The following is a 25,756-nucleotide window of genomic DNA, read 5'->3' as shown; positions in this document are numbered from 1 at the left end:
CCCAACAGTCATATTTATGACCGTTGGGGCTCCCAACGACTAGAAGGGAGCTCCCTTTATGGTCCTCCTTTAGTGCTCTCCTCCCCTATATAAAGAGGAGGTTCCCCCTTGTAAATGTATGGGTTTTTCACCCTTCTCTTCTGTAAAACCCCATTTAAAAAAAAAAAATTGTTTGGACCCGGGCCGGGTGGGGTCCGGACCCGACCCGGGCCCCTTTTTTATTAGGGTTTTTCATAACCCGAGCTCACCCGAGCTTTCGGGCGCCGCTACCCCCCTCTTCTCCCCCTTCGTTTTCGGGTTGATTGGGGAAACCCACCGAGGTTTCCCCTTTCATCGCCCCCCCCCCCCCTGAGCTCTTTATGAGCATTGCTGGAGGGCGAGGGGAGGCACGCCTCCCCTCTCGAGCGTCCTCCCCCTCGCGTCGGTCTCCTCCTTGCTGCGCACGTCGCCGACGCCGGCCACCGCTCCCAGGTACGCCATCCTCCCTCTTCTCTTCTCCTCCCTCTTTTCTTCCTCACCCCCCTCCCTGTCACCTCGCCGGGAGGCCGACAAGCGGCTCACAGCCACTGCCGCGGCCTCCCACCGCCTCCCTGTGCCATCGGGGCCCCGACAGGTGGCCTACGCGGCCCCTGTCGTCCCCTTCTCCCTCTGCGATTCGCCGGAGTGCCGGCAGGGGACCGGTGGCCCCTGCGACACCCCTTTTTGCTGCCACTTTGTGGCCGTTGGCAGGGGCTGGCCCCCCTGCCGTCCAGTGCTCTCGGCAGAGGCCCAGCCCCTGCCACTTCTTGCTGTCGGCAGGGGCTCAGTCCCTGCCACTGTGTGCTGTCGGCAGGGGCTGGCCCCCTGCCATCTCAGTGCTGTCGGCAGGGGTTGGCCCTGCCGTCCTGTGCTTTCGGCAAGGGCTGGCCCCATGCCATCTCATTGCTGTCGGCAGGGGCTCAGCCCCTGCCACTTGGTGGCTGTCAGCAGGGGTTGCCCCCCTGCCGCCACGCTATTTTTTTTCGATAGGGGCTCATCCCCTGTCGCCCCGCTATTGTCGGCAGGCAGGGGCTTGTCCCCTGTCGCTTGTCTGTTTTCGGCCTGCAGGGGGCACACCCATGCTGCCTCTCTCTTTTCCTATGGGCAGGCTTGTTTTTCTATTTCTCCGCATAAAAATTAACGTAGCACTGTTGCAGACCTCGCATCGGACCCCCGCTCTGGCTCCGCGGCCCGAGCCTCGTATCATCTACACGCGTAGACGCACGCAGCTGCACGACATCCCGAGGTAGAGGAAAGTCGCACGAATAGTGTGTATGAACAAAATAAAATAAGACTTCTGAGATAGAATAGTCATTTTGCATACTTGCGTATCTGAAGAAGTATTGGTTGGTCAATGTTTTACTCTTTGTGATTCTTTTGAAATTGCATAATGTAAATTCTTTGGGTAGACTCATTCTAGAAAGAATCAAGTAGTTTACTTGGCATGCCTGTTTACGTGTAAGATTACTTAACTCAAAATTGTCTATTATGCATGCTTATTCCTTTGAAACTGCATATTTAAGATAGACTTTGTGAAGAGACTCAAAACCACTGCAATTGCTATTATAACCGAACCTTAAGGCAGGTACGGTATGAATTTTATGTAAGATCATGGAGTGTATTGAAGTGTGAAATCTATACTTTACTGATTTTGATGTGGTAATATCGGCCTCCACAGGCCAATTGCTCAGAAAAGCAAAACATGTCATGTAGGAACCAAAAGAATCATAAAACATTATGTTGGCCTCTCATCGTAGTTGTACCTCTAGGAAGGTACGATCGTACTTTTGGACAAGTACGTCCCATGTGGGTTACGATAGTGGGATGATGAGGTTGTAGCAACCTCGATGAGTGCAATTAGCACAATGCTGAGATCACATAAATGGTGACCATTCGCCTTCACAGGCAAGATGCTCGAGTGGGTCTAATGGACCAGAGCATGTAGGATGGGGCGGCGGTTAAGAAACCTCCGTCGTACCCATCCGATCTTCACGGTTCATCAAGGGAGAGGATGGATGGTACAAAGACTCCGATGGACAGGTTGTTAACAACCACCCCACGGGCAAAAGACTCGGTTTTCCCCAGTCATCGGAGTTAGGGGAATTGGGATTACCATAAATTATCCTAGGTGGTAACTCCCAGGCACTTCTGCAGAAGTTGGATGCATCCATGGGCCACGAATGCCTTTGGGGATTTACTCTCTTGGTCACTGACCGTCCCCTTAGGAGCGGACTCAGTCAGCCATCCGGGTTAATGAAAACACCTGACATAATAAACCCCCGGATCGGTCTCGGCTGTTTCTACGTTTTGCGTCTATGCGTACCCACAGGCCAGTTAATATCAGAACTTAAAGAATATATTCATGAATAGTTGTAGATGACTGAGACTTACACTGCTTCAACTAACAGCTCTTTGCACTTATTACATTTGTTAGAATAGACTACAACTGTTTTAATTGCTTAAATATCATAACTGCTTATCTCATGAATGTCCTGTCTTATTTTCATTCTACTTATCTGTTCGTGCACCTACTGGTTTGTTATGAAACTGACCCATTTCATGGGCAGGTGAGGAGTAGGACTTCACTGAAGGCCGATGGCGTGGTGCAACATGGATCAAGATTCATCTTCTTTCTGCTGGCGGCTTGGCTCTGGGTCTTTTTGGAGTTTTCTTTAGATTTATTGAACTTTGGAATAAAATGCTCATTTTGTAATAAACTGCAGATTTTTAATCTATTGCCTTATTTCTTAAATTCCTTTAAGTTGTTGTACATGTGAATGATGGTTTTCCAGCTAACGTACCTAGGATTGTTGACTTGTGTTCCTTTCTAAATGTCTTCCGCTGTCGTTTTTAAAAGTTAAAACTTTAAATCTTTGAAAGGTTTTTCGATAAAGTTTTCGAAATCACAAGTCGAAATTTTGGGGCGTTACATCTTCTTTTCTTCAATAATATCCAACTTATGACTTTAAGTCATTTTCTTTTTTTGAGAGTTTTGTGTGTGCACATTTGGTGTTTGTGTTCTTGGCTCTAATGGTCACTCTTAAAGAGTGCCTTTTGCTCTATTGGTGCTTCCGCCTCTTTTCATTACATGGTATCAGAGCTCGGTTGGTGATTAGGCTTTTCTTTTGTCATCTTGGAACGCGTGCCTCTCAAAGTTTTGAAGAAAGGAAGTATATTTGGTGCCGATGGAACGTGACTCTAAAGTGGAGCTTTCTTTTAAGCTAAATGGGTCCAACTATCTCATGTGGGCCTCCGCTATGGAAAATCATCTAAGAGGTAAGAAACTTTGGGGCTTTGTCATGGGAACTACTCCTGAACCCTCTCTTGTTCTCACCAAAATTGAAAATGAGGTTGAAAAAGCTTTAGATGGCGATGAGCGCATCAAAGCCATTAATGAACATCAATCCAAAATTGAGGATTGGGAAAGTAACCATGCCAAAATTTTGGCATGGTTTATGAACAATGTAGACCTTAAAAATTGTGCTAATATTGCCAAATTTAGAAGGACCAATGAGGTTTGGTTTTTCCTCAAGGGTATGTATACCCAAAAGGATCTTGCTCGACAATTTTTTTGTCAAGAAAAAATCAGTTCCACTAAACAAATGGATATGAGTGTCCGGGACTATTTTAGCTCTCTAACCCCTCTTTGGGATGAGCTTGCCCTTCTTGAGCCTTGTAGAAGATGAACCGAACCCTAGAGAGAGAGAGAGAGAGAGAGAGAGAGAGACGGCTGAACATGAAAACAGAAAACTTAATTGCAACATTAGTGCTTCTCTCTATATTAAATAGAGAGAGGCAAAACAGAGAAATTACATCTAAGTCTTTATGAAAATAATATTTCAGAAAACCTCTAATAAAGAACAACTTAACCTAAAAACCACCTATTCTCAACACTCCCCCTCAAGCTGGAGCATAGATATCTATCATGCTCAGCTTGTCACAGCATCTGGAGAAATTTGGCCGAGCAAGAGGCTTTGTAAACATATCTGCAACTTGGACTTCAGACTTTAGGTATTTTGTAGTGATATGACCAGCTTGAATCATATCTCTTACATAGTGACAATCAACCTCAATGTGCTATGTTCTCTCATGAAGGACAGGATTGTTTGCTATATATGTTGCCGCTTTGTTATCACACATCATGGTCATTGGAGAGGAAACCTTCACCTGGAGATCATTAAGAACAGTGTGAACCCATATCAATTCAGCAGCTGTTTGGGCCATAGCCCGATATTCTGATTCTGCACTCGACCTGGAAACCACATTTTGTTTCTTACTTCTCCATGAAATCAAGTTGTCTCCCAGAAACACACAGAATCCTGTGGTAGACTTTCTATCTACTACAGATCCATCATAGTCAGCATCAGAATAGGCTACTATCTCCAGAGTTCCACCTTTCTTGAACAGTAACCCCTTTCCAGGAGATGATTTTAGATATCTGAGAATCATTATGTCTGCATTCCAGTGTACCTCAGTTGGTTTGTCCATGAACTGGCTAACTTTGCTTACTGCTAAAGCAATATCTGGTCTGGTCACAGTTACATATAGTAACTTCCCTACTAGGGAGCGATAGCGTTTGCTATCAACAGGTTTTGACCCTTCTTCAACCAACTGAACTTTATGATCCATGGGAATATTTGCTGGTTTAGCTTCCAACATGCCTTTTCCTTTAATAAGTCAAGAACATACTTCCGTTGAGACAAAACCATCCCTTCACGGCTTCTAGCAACTTCTATACCCAGAAAATACCTGAGTGAACCAAGGTCTTTTGTAACAAAGTGTTTGTGAAGATGAGCCTTTGTGGCTTCAATAGCTTTCACATCATCTCCTGTAAGAATGATGTCATCCACATATACTACCATAACAACTATGCCAGAGCTAGTTTTCTTTATAAAAAGTGTATGATCTGCTGCTGATCTGTTAAAACCAAAGCTGACATCACTTCAAACAACTTTTGAAACCATGCACGAGGACTTTGTTTCAAGCCATAAATCGCCTTTCTCAATTTGCACACCTTATGACACTCCCCCTCAACCTCAAAACCTGGAGGTTGTTGCATGTAAACGGTCTCAGAGAGATCCCCATAAAGAAATGCATTTTTCACATCTAATTGACACAAGTTTCAGCCATGCTGAACAACTACTGAGAGAACAAGACGGATGGTACCCATCCGTGCAACAGGAGAAAAAGTTTCAAAGAAGTCAATTCCATATGTCTGGGTATACCCTTTCGAGACTAATCTGGCCTTGTACCTTTCAATAGAACCATCAGATTTGTACTTTATTGTATATACCCATTTACAACCAACAATGTCAGCATCTGTTGGGGAATCAACTAGATCCCAGGTATGCTGAGATACCAAAGCTGTCATTTCTTCTTGCATAGCCATCTTCCAGCGATTATCAAGTGTTGCCTGCTGATAGTTCAGAGGAATGGTTTCAGCAGACAAGGCTGAAATAAAAGACTTCATCTGATGTCCAATTCTGGCATGGGAGACAAAATGAGATATGGGATATAAGGTGTATTGTCTTGTCCCTTTTCGTAGAGCAATAGGCCTGTTATCATCATCCTGAAGATCACTATTGTCAGTAGAACTTACCTCAGGAGAAGAAGAAGATGAAGGCTCTTGCGGAAGTGGAGCTCTACGCACATATACCAATGGAGGATTATTAAATCTGAAAGAGGATAAAGTTTGGTTCGGTAAGGAGGGCAGATTCCAAAGGAAAAGGAGGTATAGGTAATGGAAAAGACTCAACTGGATCAACCTGCAGCGGAGAACCGGAACTAGAGTAATATGGAGAGGATTCCAGGAAAGATACGTCCGCACTGACATACTCTCGGCGAGAAATAGGATCATAACATCGATAGCCCTTTTGATTTTTTGGATAACCAATAAATATGCATTTTGTAGCTTGAGCGGCTAATTTATCACGATTAGGGCCAAGTTTGTGGACAAAACAAACACATCCAAATATTTTTGGTGAGAAAGAAAAAAGTGGGGCATTAGGTTTTAGGATATGTAATGGAATTTGATCACCCACAGAAGACGAAGGCATGCGGTTGATCAGATAGCAAGCAGTGGTAATCGCATCACCCCAGTATAACGCAGGAACATTGGATTGAATCATAATGGTCCTGGCAACATCAAGGAGGTGCCGATGTTTTCGCTCAGCCACCCCATTTTGTTGAGATGAATAGGCACAGGAAGTTTGGGGTTAGATGTCATAATCTTGGTAAAATTGTAACCAGACCTTTTGATTTAAACTCAAGAGCATTATCAGTGAGAAAAATCTTGACAATAGATTCAAACAGAGTTTTTATTTCAAGAATTAGGGATTTGATAAGACTTGGAACTTCAGATCGTTCTTTTATTAAAAATACCCATGATAACTTAGAGAAATCATCAACAATAACAAGATAATACCGACACTGAGTCCTAGTAGGAATCTTACTAGGACCCCATACATCTGCATGAAGGGGTTCAAAAACTTTATTACTAGACTGACTCTGACTCAAAGGGAACGAACTTCGATGATGTTTGCCCAACTGACATGCTTCACACTGAAATGATGTGGTGGAAGGAATCTGAGGAAAGACCGACCGAAGCTTTGACAATGAAGGATGACCAAGACGACGATGCCACTGAACAGGACTGAATGAATGTTCCACTACAGCATGAACAGAACCCATTGGATGATGTAGGTAGTAAATTCCATTTTCTTCATAGCCTCCACCAATCTTCTTCCCCGTCAGCAAATCCTGAAAATGACAACCCATTGGATCAAATATTACTCTACAATTTTGTTCTTTTATAAGGCAACTAACAAAAAGTAAACTTTGAGGAAAGTTTGGAGCATGAAGAGCATTTTTCAACTGTAATGAGGAGGATATAGAAATATTTCCCTGATCAACAACCGGGGAGGAGCTCCCATCGGCTAATGAGACTCCAAGTTGAGCCTTAATGACCTTTAGATCTGAAAAAACACGTGAATTTCCACACAAATGTCTGGATGCACCAGAGTCAATAACCCACTTACTATCATTCGGATGGAGATGATTCCTGGTTGAATAGGCAATACCAGCTACAGGAGAAGTGGAACTCAAAGGTCGAAGAGCAATCAACTCATCATATTCCGCACGACTAAGGGTGATACTACTTTCGTTTGCAGTGATATTCTCTTGTGCATTTGTTGCCTCAATAGTAGTAACATGAGCTTTAGGGTTATATGACTTTGATGCAGAAGAGATTGGCCGACCATGCTTATCCCAACAACGATCTTCTAAATGTCCAGATTTTCCACAGAATGTACATTGAAGCTTTCCTCTGTCTCCCATACCACGTCCACGTCCTCGTCCTCTGATATTCTGAATATTTTTACGGCCATAACTAGATGGGACAACAAGAGCAGATGTCTGAGTCACAGGCTGAGATTGTGGCAGAGATATCGCAAGTCTACTCAGACGATTGTAAGCGTCAGCAAGAGTGGGAACATCTGAACCAGTCAACATTTGAACTTTTGCAACAGAAAAATCTGAAGAGAGACCTGTAAGAAAACGAGCAACCATGGTTTGTTCTTGATAATCCTTTTGCTTCGAGCAACACAAAGGCCGGTGAGCATTAAGTCTTTCAAACGCAGCTTTGACAGAGGCATAGTACTGGGCCAAGGTCTGATCTCCCTGTTGCAAGTTATATATTTCTTGTTCGACTTGTAGGATACGACTCACATTCGTTTCTTGTGAGTATGTATCACGAAGATTGTCCCACATTAGTTTGGCTGTATTATAGTAGATCAATCCATCTGCAATATGGGGTTCGACACTGTTCATGATCCATGACATAACTATGTCATTATCTTCATCCCAAGTAACATATTTTCCCAATTTCTCAATGGGTTCGCCTTCCAACAAAATATGTTTTCAACGATGTCCAGATACCGACATCATAAAAGTTTTGGACCACCTGGCATAGTTGGTTTCATTCAACCTAACAGAAGAGCCATACGAGAAGGGGTTGGCAAACGCCTTATACTCCCCAATATGTTCCATTTTGGAATCACCTTTCGACGTTTCAGCCATACCAAAAAAAACTCACTTGAACAGGAAGTGTTCAAGAAGAAAAAAAAAATTCTTCAACTCAGCAGGAAACCACACCTGCTGTTCCACAAAATAAAGTTCAATTCAGCAGGAAATCACATCTGCTATTTTCCATGACAGAAGAGTAACTTCAGCTTCCGTGCTTCCTTAAAAACAACACTCGACATAACAGGGAGTCACTGAAAAACATATTCTGAAATAAACCATATTCTGAAATAAACCAACCCACACAAAAAAAAACTAAATTTCAGTTGTTGTAGATACCACAGAAATCCCGAACATTGCTGCACCCAAACACATCACCACACATGATAGAATGCAGTCGCAAAACACAATGTTCACTAAACCTGCTGTTCTCCAACATATAATGCATGACATCCAGTAAATATCACACACAATCAGCTTCTGCAAGAACTCAACACTTACGGCCACACAGAAAAAAAAAATTTGTTGCTCCCAAACAGCAGGAACACACCTCGACAAGAATTCAGCACTCACGACAACAGAAAAAAATTCTGTTACTTCCAACCATGAGGAATACCCTTCGATAACTTATGAACCAAAAACAAAACTCGTCATAGCAGCAACAAGACTCGGCACCACCAGGTCGCAACAGGAAATCCAGATGAGGAGAACTGATTTAGATTTTCTCCTAAGATCTGAACCGCAATCAAACTCCCAACAGCGTAGGTAGTCACGAGGAGAGAAAACAAAAAGAAGGACGAGGAGATACGACACCCACAGTAGGCATCCACGACCAGCAGATGATACGACACCCACAGCAGGCATCCACGACCAGCAGATGATACGACACCCACAGCAGGCATCCACGACCAGCAGAATGCCCAGAAACAAATTTTAAATTGCTGACCTGATTAGAAACATTACTCAGCGTGATCGAAGTTTGATCACGATCATGAAAGCCTCCACGATCGACTGTGTTCTAGTAAAACACGATCACGCTCCCACGTCACAGTCGATATCTCGATCACGCTCCCACGTCACAGTCGATCACGTTCCCACGATCAGCTGAGCTCTGATACCATGTAGAAGATGAACCGAACCCTAGAGAGAGAGAGAGAGACGGCTGAACATGAAAACAGAAAACTTAATTGCATCATTAGGGATTCTCTATATTAAATAGAGAGAGGCAAAACAGAGAAATTACATCTAAGTCCTTATGAAAATAATATTTCAGAAAACCTCTAATAAAGCACAACTTAACCTAAAAACCACCTATTCTCAACAAGCCTAAATGGGTTGCTCCACAAGATATTGAGCTAAGAAGGGAACAAATTGAAAAGGAGCACTTTTTTCAATTCCTTCATGGACTTCGCCCGGAATTTGAACAAGGGCATCTCTTCTCCATAGAAGCAAAGCCTTACCTATTGAAGATGCCCTTGCCGAGATATGTCAAGAAGAAACTCGACTTGGCTTGAGCATTAAGAGTGATAAAGTTTTGCCCGTTACTAGGCCCGAATCGAATGTTAAAGCATATAAACCTCCCCACTTTAACAAAAATAGCAATGGGCCTAGAAAGGGAATTATATGTCATTATTGTAATGAACTGGGGCACATTAGACCGGTTTGTCCAAAGCTTAAAAGAAAGGTTGCCGCGGTTGGAGAAAATTCTCCAAAGAAGGAAGAAAGTACCAAAGAAGGAGATATCAAAGAAACTCTTAATCATATCTTCGAAGTTCTCCAACACCTTCTCAAGTCTTCTCCTTCAACATCCAGAGCCGCCATCGCCTACTCTTCATCACCTCCAGGTATGTGGATACTAGACTCTGGTGCTTCTTTTCATATGACATCTCATAAAAACTCTCTTTCAAATGTTTTTTCCGAACCCATGTCCTCCTATGTTTCAACGGCCGATGGAACATCATTGAAAATTGAAAGTATTGGAACACTTGACTTCAAAAATTCTCAAAACTTTTTCGTTCCTAAAGTAAGAATTGTTCCAAAAATTAATTTAAATTTTTTTTTCCGTCTCCCAAATCACCGATCATGGATGCCAAGTCTCTTTCTCACCTAAAGATTGCACCGTGCAGGATCTCCAGTCAGGGAAGCTGATTGGGCAAGGCCATAGAAGGGGTGATCTCTATTTTATGGACTTTTTGACGCTTCCATCTAAGTCATCTTGCAATCTTGTAAAAGACAAAAGTATTGGAATTTGGCATGAGAGACTTGGTCATACAAATTTTGTAAAAATATATTTTTTTCCTTTTTTGAACAATACTTGTAAAGACAATCACATGACTTGTAAAGATTGCATTTTTGGGAAATCTAAAGCTACTCCATTTCCTCAAAGAAGTTACTTTACCACTCGGCCATTTGAACTTGTTCATTCCGATGTGTGGGGACCCTCCCCTATTTTGTCTAAAGGAGGTTTTTCGTATTATGTGGTCTTTATTGATGACTTCACTCGATTTACGTGGATATACTTCCTAAGTCGGAAATCCGAAGTTTTCTCCTTCTTTAAAGAATTTCATGCAATGGTTAAAAATCAATTTTTGGGAAATTTATCTATTCTTAGGTCCGATTCGGGAGGTGAATATATGTCTAATGATTTTCAAAGCTACTTAAAAGAAAATGGAATTTGTCATCAACGTTCTTGTCCCAACACTCCGCAACAAAATGGTCTTGCGGAAAGAAAGCATAGGCACATAATAGAAACTACAAGAACATTATTGATTTCAAAAAATATCCCAAAATCCTTTTGGGCCGAAGCGGTTCTAACCTCAACATATCTCATCAATAGAATCCCTTCATCTTCTTTGAAAAATCTTTCTCCATTTGAAAAACTTTACAATATGTCTCCCGATTATAAAAGATTAAGAATCTTTGGATGTAAATGCTTTGTTTTAACTCGCAAAAATGATAAACTTTCTCCTAGGGCTATTGAATGTATTTTCTTGGGATATGGCGAAAAACAAAAAGGATATCGATGTTTTGACATGCTTAAGAATAAACTTTATATCTCAAAAGATGTCACATTCCTCGAAGAAGAAAATAGTTTTTCGCACCAACCAAATGAAAATATTGACTATTCCTTTTTATTTGACTTGTTACCTCAAGAAAACATCATAAATGATCATGTTGATTCCAGTGAACCTCTTAATGAAGATCTTGTTGAACATCCAAATGATGATCAAAACTTAGAAGAAAATGCTTCAAGACAAATACAAGTCTACTCTAGAAGGAATGAAAGAAATCCGCCTTGTGCCCTTGAAAGATTTTCTCAAAGTGGGTCGATAGAAGAGACCTCTCAAAGAAGATCAAATCGTATTCCCAAGATACCAAATAGATTTGTTTCTTATGACTCTTTTTCTCCTAACTTTCGAGCATGCCTACTTGCTCTTCACTCCTTTCATGAACCATCTCATTACAATGATGCTAAACAATATGCTCATTGGAATGAAGCTATGGAACTTGAACTTGATGCCCTTAAAAGGGCGCAAACTTGGGAAATCATTGATCCTCCCAATGGCAAGAAACCCATTGGATGTAGATGGGTGTTTAAAGTAAAAACTAAGAGTGATGGTTCATTAGAAAGATATAAGGCTAGGTTGGTAGCCAAAGGATATGCCCAAGAGTATGGGGTAGATTATGATGAAACTTTTGCCCCAGTTGCTCGAATGACTAGTGTTCGAGCCCTTATTGCTATAGCTTCTGTTAAAAAATGGCCAATCTTTCAACTTGATGTTAAAAATGCCTTCTTGAATGGTAATTTAAATGAAGAAGTTTATATGGAACCGCCTCCAGGTATGCATTTAAATGGAAAAGTTTTAAAATTAAAAAAGGCTTTATATGGACTTAAGCAAGCTCCTAAAGCTTGGTATGACAGGTTTAATAATGTATTAATCAATTTAGGTTTTTCTTCTTGCTATACTGACACTGCTCTTTTTGTTAAAAGGACAGGTGACTCCATTATTATGCTTCTGCTGTATGTTGATGATATGATCATCACCGAAAATGACAAAAAGGGAGTAAATGATGTTAAGTCTATGTTAAAAGATACTTTTGATATGTCTTACATTGGTTATTTGAGATATTTTTTAGGAATTGAAGTGGCTTATTCCGCGCGAGGATACATCTTATCTCAAATGAAGTTAGCTGCAGAAATTTGTACCAAATCAGGAATATCTGATGAAAAGAAAGTTGAGACTCCCGAAGTTATCAATGCAAAACTAAGACTTGAAGATGGTGTTCTTCTTGAAGATCCAACTCCCTACCGTCAATTAATTGGATCCCTCACCTATCTATCCATCACACGTCCAGACATAGCCCATGCGGTTCATGCAGCGAGCCAGTTTCAGCACGCACCTACTACGGTTCATATGGCGGCCGTAATGAGAATTGTGCGATATATCAAAAATACCATCTCCAAGGGACTCTTCTTATCCTCTTTCTCATCTCTTGAATTGACTGTTTTTACTGATGCTGACTGGGGAGGAAATCCCAATGATCGTATCTCAATTACGGGTCTTTGCATTTTTTTAGGTGAATCTCTTATCTCGTGGAGATGCAAGAAGCAGCAGAAGGTCTCCTTATCATCTACTGAAGCTGAATATCGGGCTATGGCGATGACAACTATGGAAATTGTGTGGCTCAGAAGTCTCCTTGGTGACATGGGCATTCCCATTTCCACTCTCACCAAGCTCTGTTGTGATAACAAGAGTGCGATATACATTGTCAACAATCACACCTTTTATGAGCGGACCAAGCATATCGAAATGGATTGCCATTATGTTCGAGACGAATATCTCAAAGGGACCATCACATTGCCATATGTCACTTCAGAGTATCAACTGGCTGACTTCTTCACCAAGGCGCTCCCAACTCCACGATTCATGTTTCTTCTTGGCAAACTTTCGGTCTTTTCCCCGTAAAGTTTGAGGGGGCATGTTAAATTATGTATATATAAATATATATATACATATACTTATATATATACATTCGTATATATATAAGTATATATACGTATATATGTATATATACATAATAATATAGCTTTTTCCTGTTTTGTATAAACCAAAAACCCGATAGGGGTGTTTTGGTAATTCCATATGTACTTTTTGTTTTTTACTTTTTTTTTTTTTTCCCTTTTTCTTTTTCCTTTTTTATTTTTCTGTTTTACTTTTTGGAACCATATAGGGGCCCCACCTATCTAGTCGTTGGGGCCCCAACAGTCATATTTATGACCGTTGGGGCTCCCAACGACTAGAAGGGAGCCCCCTTTATGGTCCTCCTTTAGTGCTCTCCTCCCTTATATAAAGAGGAGGTTCCCCCTTGTAAATGTATGGGTTTTTCACCCTTCTCTTCTTTTCTTCAATAATATCCAACTTATGACTTTAAGTCATTTTCTTTTTTTGAGAGTTTTGTGTGTGCACATTTGGTGTTTGTGTTCTTGGCTCTAGTGGTCACTCTTAAAGAGTGCCTTTTGCTCTATTGGTGCTTCCGCTTTTCATTACACTGATCTGCTTCCGTGTGGGGGAGGGTTTCTCCCTGCGTGCTTTAAATAAGCACGGGTTTGGGGATCCGATTTTATTTTATTTTTTTTGCCGCACCCCCACACCCATTAAGTGTCGCATCCCCGCACCCACACCCGCACCCATGTGATATAGGAAAAAATATTTATTCAAATTTCAAAATAACAAGATATACATGATCACTAAGACCTCAACCACATAAAATCTTTAATACTACATAAAATATTAAACGTTTCACATAAGAATACATCAAAGAGAAAAAAAAAATTAAAACACAAGTTATGTAAAATCTCATAAAATCATATTTGTGAATGACATAAATAGTCATCTTAAAATAAATATTTCAAATTATTTTAAAATATTTAACCATATTAGAAAAACAAAACAAAGTCCAATATAACAAAAACAATAAATTTGAAGTCATATATAAGAACAGGTTTTGACATTTATAACCATGAAGTGCTCGAATAAAGCATCTAAATGCTAAAAACATATATTCAAGAATATTAGATTATATACCCACATATTAAATAAAGAAAGCTCAAAAACATAAGATTTAAACTAGATCTCATAAAAGTACACATATATATAAATATCATTTCACAAGACCAAAGAAATATTATAAACCATTTAAAAATAATTTTGAAAAGCATTTAAAGATTTTAGTTTTAACACAAATAACAAATTAATTTTCAAAGATAAGAAAATTAAGTGTTTTCTCATGCATAATGCATGAGATATACAACTCAAGTAAAAATAAAGATTTAAGATACACACCGGGTCAAGATCTCCCTTGAATCCAAGTCATACATCGATCATGATTCCTTCACGAAGCACAAACTTGAACCAAAGAATCCCATGACCCAAAGAGGCAAAAAATACCAAGAAAATTTTCTTGGCTTTGATACCATGTAAAGAAATATGCGGAAAAACAAATACAAAGTGCACAATCACTATTACAAGTCCAATAAAGAACAAAACAAAAGCACTAAGGCACTACACAAGCACAAAGTGCACATACAAGACTTCAAAGAGTCAAAACAATAGCACAAGGACATAAAAAATATCATCTTTATTGAGTAAAATCCTTAAGAAAAGCATTTCAAGATACAAGAGGGAGAAATCTAGAGTTACCAGAAGCTTCTTAGATAGGTGGGAAGCCCGCTTCGCAAGCGCGATACTCCTCGCTTCCGAAACTTGATGAGAATCTCGATTCTCTCAGGCTTCTCATATGCTTTTCACACACTTCATCTATTCTTCTTATGAGTTTGACTCTATTTTTAATGTTTTTTATGTGTTTCCAAACACTTCTCACTCACTTTCATGTGCTTTCTCTAAATTGACAGTCATCGTTTTTATATTTTGTTAAAAATTTAATTCTTACACTAAAAAAATCATGAAATTTAAGAATATAGTTGCTTTTATTTTAGTTTTTATTTGTATTCCATTTCTATTCCCATTCAATTCCTATATTGCTTTTTTTTATTCCTCATTTTCTGCTTCCTATACATTTTAAAATGCAATGCTTCTCGCTTCCGCTTCCCGCATCAGCTTCCTAATTTGGCAACCTTGGGGGGAACACACCTATTTATACACAAAACAAGCCACACATAGAGCCATTGGGACCTCCCCAACGACTAAAAATAGAGCCATTGGGGAGCTTCCAACCACTTTATGGGCCATTGACTAAAATGCCCTCAACTCTATACTAAGTTACAAAAAAGAAAAAATTATAAAAAAGACTATTGTACCCTTAATGGGCACATTCTATTATAATACTGTGAAAAGACTGAAATACCCCTAATGGATATTTCCTATTACAACATCATAATATATATATATATGTGTGTGTGTGTGTGTGAAATACCTGATAGTGGTATTTTTGTCATTTTACATAGTTGTTTCTAGAAAAAACTATTTTTAATACTTAGGATATTTTTTAGATTTCTTATTCTTATTTTTCCTTTTTTTAAATTCTTTTTTGTACCACATTGGGGGTCCCACCATGTAATCGTTGGGACCTCCAAATATGACTGTTGGGGGCTCCCAATGACAACATGTGGGAGCCCCTAATGGCTCGCACTTTTCCCGTTTCTTTTTGTATAAATAGGGGTGTGCTCCCCATGTATTCTTTAAGCCTTAGATCTCCTCTAATAAATTTCTTATTATTTTATGTGTTGCCCTTTAAAGGCTTGTGGTATTGTCCCATAGTGGACTTCTCTCTTATTCTCTCTCTTGTATTTGTCCATTGTAGGACATTGTGAATGCTTTAAGCATTCTTTGTATTTCCGCATACTTCACTACAATATACACATATACAATGTGAATTAGATAAATATATATGTATGTGAAATTGTGAATACATATATAAGTTACAACTTAACAGTTACCGATATTTTTCTTATTTTTCCTTATTTTTTCAATTTTTAATTTTTTAAATCCTGAGATTTTCCCAAGAATTATTGGAAAACCTATAATATCCCGATATTATAATTTATACCCCGCCAAGATATAGCCATACTTATATTTGTGACTATGCTTGAAATTGGCAGATACACAATTATCAACCAATTTTTCAAGATTAGGTTTGCACATGATATGTTTCTAAAGAAAAACAAAAGTAGCACCACCAAAAGAACAAAAAGTATGGCACCAAGAATACTAATTTGCATTCATTCAAGAGTTATTGTTTTGGTCAACTTTGCACCTTAACGTCAAGAGAAAGACATATGGTTACCATGAAAACATCTATTTCAACAGCATGCCCTACCTTATATTCACAACATTCACAAGATATAACCGAGTATTATATTGAAGCAGTGCCAAAAGATCATCTGCCATTCCAATATATGTGCAATGCTTCACGATGTCCAACAAACCTATGGACATAAATGAAAATAAAAGCATGTAACAATTAAAAAAAAAGAGGTGAGGGAATAAAAATTTGAATTTAAGAGATATTTCTGAACTTACCAGGATGAGTATTAGAGTCTATCTCACTAAGAAGTTCCTGAATGCTAGTCAAATCTGCACTTTCCTTGGGATTGCGCCTTTGTCGTACAGCAGACCTAAGAACAAGTTCAGAGGAATATGATTCACAGCATGAGATGCATAATATATTGAGCAAATTACAAAATGAAAAAAAGAAAAGAAAAGTGGCAGCTCTGGTGATGCTAAAGGCTGCTAGTCGTAGATTAGGTGTTAGTGGAGAAGCCCATTCATGGGGTAAAGCAAGAAGAAAATTTGCAGTCGTAACAAAAAAATCCAATAGTCCACGAGAAGTCCAAAATCCTGTTGCACAAATTCCAAGCAGGATATGGTCAAGACTCAAGATGATGGATAGAAAATATAGTGAATTAAAGGAAAGATTTGCCGGCCAACCAAACGACATACAGCATTCTTCATAAGCAAATCAAGCACACTGACACCAAGTACTATATATTAACTTGTGGCAAATTCAATTCCATTTGGCATAGAAAATGAAACTAGCAGATTCTTAATGAAATCTTCAAAAAATCAGAATTTTGGTGCACAGAGAACTCTTAATTTTTTATCCTGATTAATCATGAGCTTCACAGGACATCACAGTGTTACATTTCTCATTCAGGAAAACTTTCCTAAAAGGCATAAACTAATATCCTTTTGGCCTCTTGCACATATGCATTATATAGGTCTATAGTCAAGGATAACGGTAATTTGAGATAAATTATACAGTCAACTCCCATTCTTCACTTCTTCTCTTGTGCTACCCTATACTGTTTGTCAATTTCTCCAGAGACCAACACAAAGTTGTGTAACATTTGAAAGAATTAAAATTTGAAAAGGGCTTTGAAAGAAGCATACTGCCTTTGCTCAATAAAGGATATGGATTTATCAATTTTTGAAATATTTTTAGAAGCATGACAGACTGATGCAGGGTTTGTTAAGAGCATCACAGAGTGATTGATGCAAGGCAGATCCTGGTCTGGATTTAAAAGATGATACGTATCCACATTACATTAGAACCATATCAAAAAAATAAAAAAAGAATTATCCTGTGTTATCTTGTATTATTGTTGTCTTCTAGGTAGAGTTATGAAAAGAATGATGATTTAGGCTTCCTTTTTTAGTTTCTTTCTCTTTTGCTTTCATTATCTGTTGGTTTTATGAAAGTGTGAGATTGTTATCTTTATTAAATTTAAAAGGATGTTTCTATCTTCTTGAAGATCTTTATCTTGGATACACTCTGAAAGACTAATACCTTGCTAGTACCTACTATTCTTGATTTGTGTCATTTTTGTAATATAGTGTGCTTTTCTACTATGTTAAATTTTGAGATTTCAGAAAAATTGGCTGTGTTGTGGAAAAATCGATAAATCCTCGATTTCAGGTGGCGTCAATTGAGTTTGGGTTTGGCCTAGGTCTCATTGACAAGACCTAAACGAGCCAATTAAGATGTGGTAGAACTTTTTATTTTTGGCCTTTAAAATCGAGCGAAATTCGAGATAAATTTAGACAAACTTCGGAGGTAAAATTCAAGTAATATATCATTAAATGCGTCTCGAAATTCTGAAAACATTGATATTTTGTTTTTCTGAATTTGGGCTACGGTTGGCCCGAAAATCGCATTTTTTCAAAAAAAACTTGCATCGATGTGACCGGTTCTGAATTGGATTGGATCAGATCCGATCCATTTGACCTAAGTTAATATGGATCTGGACCCAGTCCAAGACCCATATTAATTAGAATCTGGTCTAGTTTGAGATCCATATGGATTTTAGATTTTAGATCTTAGATCTAGATCCGAATTCAAATCCAATTTCAATGAATTTAAAGTTTTAAATTCAATATAAAGGTTTAATTGATGAAATTCGAAGTTTAAAAAGACTCCCAGAGGGGTGAGATACCCTCTAAAACTTTCTGAAAATTTATTATTTAATAAATAATTATTAAAAAATAATTAATTCTAAAAAATTATTTTTTGTATGGCAGAGTTCTACATTTGTGGAACTCTACCTAATATGTAGGGTTTCTAGAATAGCCCACATGTAGTAAAAAGTAAAAACAATAAAGTAAAAAATTTGTTAAAAAGTGAAAAAGAGGTTAGTGATAGAGTTCGAAGGGACGTCACCCTCTCTCTAGAAGGCCAAAAAAAAATTTATAAAAGGGTCTAACTCGCCCCTCTCTCTAGATTTCATTTTCTAGAGAGAGAGAGAGGGGGGGGGGAGAGAGAGAAGGAAGAAGGGAAAAGAAAGAAAAAAAAAAGAGAGAAGAGAGGAAAAGAGGAAGGAAGAAGAAGAAGGAAAGGGATCTCCTTCCGTTCTTGGCATCCGACGTATGTTTCTGGTCTTTTTCTATCTCTGATCGAAGGTATAGGTTCCTCTCTTGATTCGAATGGGGAGAAATAACCTAAATCAGGTTTATGTAATGTCTTTGGTGGGAAAAAAATAAAAAAAGAAAAGTGTAAAGAAAAGGAGGAAATCTGATTTTTTTATTCGAATGTATATATCTTGAAATACATGATTTCGAGTATACACGTATATGTACAGATTTGTCTTTTTCCTAAAGTGTGATTTTCATTATGTATGTGTGGTTTTGGAAATCATTAATCTAGAGGTTTTTAAAAATTTGTATGTGTTCTAATGTTATCGTTAAGTGCATGTACAACTTGGATATATCTGGTTGATCCCGATCTTGGTTTGTATGTGTTCATGCACAGAGTTTCCTTGTTAAGTGTACGTACGGATTTCACTTAGCGGGTCTTATTACTAATACTATGAACACAACAACATGCTTAGAGTGATAAGCATATTCGGATTTAATGCATGTCTTTTCTGATTAACATATATTGTTTCTAATTAAGTATGCATATTCAGATTTAATGCATATACAGTTTTTGTTTATCATGTATTGATTTTAATTAAGGATGCATATTCAGATCTCATTCCCATGCTCATATCTCTGATTTTTTATTTCACAACATTAGCTTGCTTAATATGCATATATGTTAATATATATATATATGAGAATCGGCCCCTATATGTTGCAACCATGGTTTGGGATCGTATCTGACCCAAACCAGGCTAGCCGCAGGTTCAGCATATATATATATATATATATATATATATATATGTATATATATATATCCGAAATACCCCTTAGGGGTATTTTGATCTTTTCACCAAATAGGCGTCAGCCCCTAATGGGTTGACAATTTATCTTTTTGCTATTGTACCTTTTTTTGTTTTTTTGCTTTTGTCTTTTTCTATGCAAAAGGGGTAGCTCATATGACTATTGGAGCTACCCCAAGCCCCAAAAGTAACATGTTCAACCCCTTATTCTCATTGTATTATAAATAGCCCCTTGGGCCATGTATATTTTTCAACTCTTTGGAGTGTCTTTTTATGCAATAACAATTTGTTAAGACCCTTGTGTGGGTGGTTTCGTTGATTCAATCAAGTATTCTACTTGATTGAAAGTGTGTTCTTGCATGTGTATCGGATTCAATCCACTTCGTTACATGGTATCAGAGCTTTGGTGATTCAAAGGCATTTTTTTAAAAGAAAGATCGTGAGGATATCAAGAGGAGGATCGTGGGCTTAGCGGATACAACAAATCAAGGATTGTTGCATCGGGAAGCATGCCATTTCTCAAACAAGTCTTGTATCTCTATCTTTTTCCTTTCTTCCCACTATCACTTTCTTGCATTGTAAAGAAATGGAGAATGAGAGAGAAGTTCTAATCTTCATTCGCGTAGACCTAAACGATACAAACTATGTGATGTAGGCATCCATAATAAAACACAAGATATGGAAAACAGGGTTATGGGGTTTGGTGGATGGTACCGAAAAAGAGCCCAAGCTCATTCTTACGAAAATTGAGAATGGGAAGGAGGTTGCTCTTCAAGGTGAGGAAATGGGTAAAGCCGTTTCCGATTATGAGAAAAAATGGAAAGAGTGGAGGATGGGCCATTCCAAAATAATTGGATGGCTCATCAATATTTTAGATATTCATAAATGCTCTAGCTTAGCAAAATTTGATTTTGCTAGCGATGCTTGGAAATATCTTAAGGACAAGTATAATCTTAAAGATATTGCCCACATATGCAATGTCCAAAATAAAGTAAGAATCATGACTCAAGGAGAGATGAATATTAGATAGTATTACAATGTTCTCTCTCTCTTATGGGATGAATTGGCTCTTCTTGAGCCAAAATGGCATTTCCCTCAAGATGTAGAACTCCGTGAAAACCAAATTAAAACGAAGCATTTCTACCAATTTGTGAATGGGCTTAAGCCCGAATTTGAGGGAACAAAATCGGCTCTCCTTCATAGAGGAGGTGTGTCATCCATAGTCGAAACTCTTGAAGAATTGACTATGGAAGAGAATAGATTAAAGAAGTCATCTGCTTCAAAAGATGAAGAAACCGTACTTGCTATGTCCAAGCCTGGTAACCACACTAGGAGTTACAAGCCTCCTCACTTTGTGAATAATGAGAATGGGAAAAATCCCAACAACTATGAAAGAAGCAATAAAAGAGGAGATCATGAATACAAAAAAGGTGGCAAAATCATATGCTATCATTGCTATGAACCGGGACACATCAAGCTTTTTTGTCCCATAAGAAAGAAAGAAGATCACTGTGATGATAAGAGAGTTGCTTCGGTAGAAAGAAATGATGTAGACGACTCCAAATTCATTGGCTCACTGTCTTTAGCTCAATTAATAGAGGCGCTACAACCAATGTTCAAAGGTCAAGCTTCTTCCTTCTCGAGGGTAGCCGTATCCACAAGTAGTGACCCTGGTAAGACTTTTTGGATCTTAGATTCCGGTGCCTTGTTTCATATGACTCCAAATGAGTCAATGTTATCCGAATGTCATTCTAACTCAAATAATTCTTATGTTTCAACCGCTGATGAAACATCTTTAAAAATCAAAAGTTTTGAAATTTTTCAAAAACCATCAAACTTCCACATACCAAGTATTAGAGTTGTGCCAAAACTAAATTTGAACCTTTTATCAGTTTCACAAATTACGGATTATGGTTGCAAAGTTTTATTTTCTTCTAATGATTGTTTAATACAGGATCTTCAGTCCGAAAAGCCAATTGGGCAAGGCCATAGAAGAGGAGATCTCTATGTAATGGACAGTCTTGAGTTATCAAAACAATCTTTTTGTAATTTTGTGAAAAAAAAAAGATATAGAAAATTGGCACAAAAGACTAGGACATCCTACTGTGACCAAATTACATTTGTTTCCATTTCTTACTAGTTATAAAGAAAAGAATTTGGTTTATGAAGATTGCATTCTTGGCAAAATGAAAGCTTTGCCCTTTGAACAAAGACATTTTATACCAAAAAATCCTTTTGAGTTAATACATTCGGATGTGTGGGGACCGGCTCCTGTTATATCCAAAGGTCCAAAGGTAGGGTATCACACTATGTTGTGTTTGTAGATGACTATAGTAGACATTCTTGGATCTTTTTTCTTAAACAAAAATCATAAGTATTTGAATGCTTTAAAATTTTTTATTTCTATGTAAAGACTCAATTCAAAAGCAACATTTAAATTTTTGGATCTGATTTCGGGGGGAATTTGTATCAAAAGAATTCAAAAAATTTCTTGACCTAAATGGGATTATTCATCAAAAATCTTGCCCATACACTCCTCAACAAAAATGGTCTAGCTGAAAGAAAGCATAGACATATTGTTGAAACCACTAAAACACTTCTTATATCAAGAAATGTTTCAAAAATGTTTTGGGCCGAAGTTGCTCTTACAGCGGTTTATTTGATAAATAGAATGCCTTCAAAAACTATAGAAAATATATCTCCCATTGAAAATTTGTTTAAAATCTCCCCCGATTACAAAAGGTTGAGTCTTTGGATGTAAATGTTTTATTCTTACCCATAGAAATGACAAACTTTCCCCAAAAGCAATCCCTTGTGTTTTTCTAGGCTATGCTAGAAATCAAAAGGGATATCGATGCTATGACATGGAAAGAAACAAGTTATATGTTTCACGAAATGTTACATACCGAGCATGTTTAATGGCTATACACTCATATACTAAACCATCATCTTATTATGAAGCCAAAAACCATCAAGAATAAATTAAAGCGTTGAATGATGAATTAAAAGCTTTAGAAAAAGCAAAAACTTGGAAAATTCAAACATTACCCAAATGACGGAAAACTATAGGGTGTAGATGGGTTTACAAAATTAAAACTAAATGGGATAGGACATTGGAAAGATATAAAGCTCGATTAGTAGTTAAGAGATATAGTCAAGAATATGGAATTGACTATGATGAGACCTTTGCCCCAGTTGCTCGAATGACGACTGTCAAAACCCTTATATCTATAGCATCAATTCAAAAATTGTCTATATTTCAAATGGATATAAAAAATATCTTTTTGAATGGTAATTTAGATGAAGAGGTCTACATGGATCCTCCACCAGGTTTGAATTTAGCACATGGAAAAACTCTTAGGTTACGAAAAGTCTTGTATGGATTAAAACAAGCTCACAAAGATTGGTATGATAGATTTAGCAATCTAATGACTCAACTTCATTTTAAATCTTGTTTTACTGACACTGCATTGTTTGTTAAGTCTTCCAATGCAGGGATGGTCATACTGCTACTCTACGTGGATGATATGATAATCACAGAAGGTGATAAGTATAGAGTAAATCATACAAAAAATGTGCTTAAAGACAATTTTGATATGACAGATCTTGGTTTTTTAAGATATTTTCTTGGTATTGAAGTAGCTTACTCACCTCGTGGTTATTTTTGTCACAGACTAAGTATACAGCAGAGATTGTTTAGAGATCAGGACTCTCAGATGAGAAACGGGTTGACACTCCAAAGGTCATAAATGCAAAAATGAAAAAGGATGATGGAGAACCTCTGCAAGATCCAACCCCATAGAGACAATTGATTGGAGATTTGTCTTACCTTTTTATTACTCTACCTGATATTTCTCATGCTATTCAGTCAGTCAGTCAATTTCAACATGCTCCCACTACAGTACATATTAGTGTTGTAATGAGAATTATTAGATATATTAAGAACTCTATAAATTATAGATTGTTTTTGTCATCCTCTTCTTCATTAGAAGTCATTGCGTACTCAGACTCTGACTGGGAAGGGGATGTGAATGATAGACGCTCAACTACTAGTTTATGTGTTTTTTAAGGTGACTCTCTGATCTCATGGCGATGCAAGAAGCAACAAAAGTTGTCTCTCCTCAACTGAAGTTGAATATCGCGTCATGGCAACGACCACGTTAGAGTTTGTGTGGCTCCGACAATTACTGGAGGACTTGAGAATCCACATCAAAGAACCTTCCAAATTGTGTTGTGATAACAAGAGCGTTGTGTATATTGCAAGCAACCATACGTTTCATGAGAGGACAAAACACATTGAAATGGATTGTTACTATGTCCGTGAAGAATTTTTGCGAAAGACTATCACATTGTCCTATGTTCCATCAGAGTATCAACTAGCGGATTTCTTCACCAAAGCGCTTCTGTCACCCATATTTCACTTCCTACTTGGCAAACTCTCGGTTGTTTCACCATGAGTTTGAGGGGGGGTGTTAAGATATATATATATATATATATATATATATATATATATATATATATATATATATATATAAACTGAAATACCCCTTAGGGGTATTCCAGTCTTTTCACCAAATAGGCGTCAGGCCCTAATGGGCTGACATTTTATCTTTTTGCTTTTGTACCTTTTTTTTGTTTTTTTGCTTTTGTCTTTTTCTATGCAAAAGGGGCAGCTCATATGACTGTTGGAGCTGCCCTTGGGCCATGTATATTTTTCAACTCTTTAGAGTGTCGTTTTATGCAATAACTAAAATCAAAATAACGGAAGCACCAATAATCCAAAGATCTTTTTAAAAGAGTCAAACAAAGAGCCAAGAACACAAGCACGTAAAGTGCACAAATAACCCACTAAGGGGTGAAGTGCCTAAAAGGCAAAAAGTATTATTGAAGAGAGAGACAAAGTGGGCTGAAAAAACCTTACAACACAAGAGGGAGAGCCCTCTTTTTATATAAGAAAAAAGTAGGAGAGAGAGGGACCACTTGGGGCTCCCTTCTAGTCGTTGGGAGCCCCAACGGTCATATTAATGACCGTTGGGGCCCCCAACAACTGGATGGTGGGGCCCCTAGTGGTCCAAATTACAAGGTTTAAAAATAAAAAGGAAAAAAGATAAAAGATAAAAAGGAAAATAAAAACTAAAAGTAAAAAGTACATAATAATTACAAAAAAAACCCTATCGGGTATTTGAATTTACAATGAGAAAATAAAGAGTATATATGTATATATATACATATATGTATATATATACTTATATATATATGCATGTATATATAAGTATATGTATATATATACACATTTTAACAATTACAATTTGTTAAGACCCTCGTGTGGGTGGTTTCGTTGATTCAATCAAGTATTCGACTTGATTGAAAGTGTGTTCTTGCATGTGTATCGGATTCAATCCACTTCATTACAATATATATATATATATATATATATATATATATATATATATATATATGCGTGGGACTGACTGTACATTCTGTTGACCCATCCAAGTTCGGTTTTGGATCAGATCAGACCTATTCCAAAGCCCAGAATGTTTTTTTTCATATATGGTTGCTTATGTAAATATGCATGCAAAAACTGATTAATTTTATGCTTTTAATAACGCTGAAAATCAGTTGGCTGTACCACAAAGTGGTGCTGATTTTAGGTCATAGTGAGCAGCAATATGAAGTTAGTTTCCAGCCTTATTTACGTGTGCAAAATAGAAGCAGGTTGTAATTTTAAGGATGGACCAATTTATGATGAGCACTATGAAGATCTTGATCAACAAAGGGTACCTATAGTTGATATCTAACGCTGATCCAAACCCTCTGATCTTTGCACCACCTTGTTGTGATGCTCTACGAATCAAGTAGAATGAACCAACATTAGCCAAGGAAAAACATACCATGTTTTGGCATTATCCAATGGATGATTTAAAATCACAAGTTCAGAATACAAGCAATTTTCAAGTCGCCAGAACTTCCAATCATGACACCTAATTTAAAAAATATTTGATGCATTTATGAAGATCTAATCAGAACCTCTAAGACTTA

General features: G+C 37.8%; 1 protein-coding gene across 1 annotated transcript in view; it reads right to left on the bottom strand.

Moving 5' to 3' along the window:
- The window catches only part of MLH1 (MUTL-homolog 1), a 123,151-nt gene that overhangs the window by 47,676 nt on the left and 49,719 nt on the right, over nucleotides 1-25,756 (bottom strand). Inside the window, exons 10-11 of the mRNA XM_090007620.1 lie at nucleotides 16,578-16,672; nucleotides 16,375-16,483 (exon numbers count right to left, since the gene is read on the bottom strand). Of these exons, the coding sequence (XP_089863746.1) occupies nucleotides 16,375-16,483; nucleotides 16,578-16,672 (204 nt within the window). The remainder of the gene's footprint in view (nucleotides 1-16,374; nucleotides 16,484-16,577; nucleotides 16,673-25,756) is intronic.

This window comes from Nuphar pumila, chromosome 5, assembly GCF_984573655.1.
Source record: "Nuphar pumila chromosome 5, dmNupPumi1.hap1.1, whole genome shotgun sequence".
Taxonomy (NCBI): domain Eukaryota; kingdom Viridiplantae; phylum Streptophyta; class Magnoliopsida; order Nymphaeales; family Nymphaeaceae; genus Nuphar; species Nuphar pumila.
This window is presented reverse-complemented; position numbering and strand designations above follow the sequence as displayed.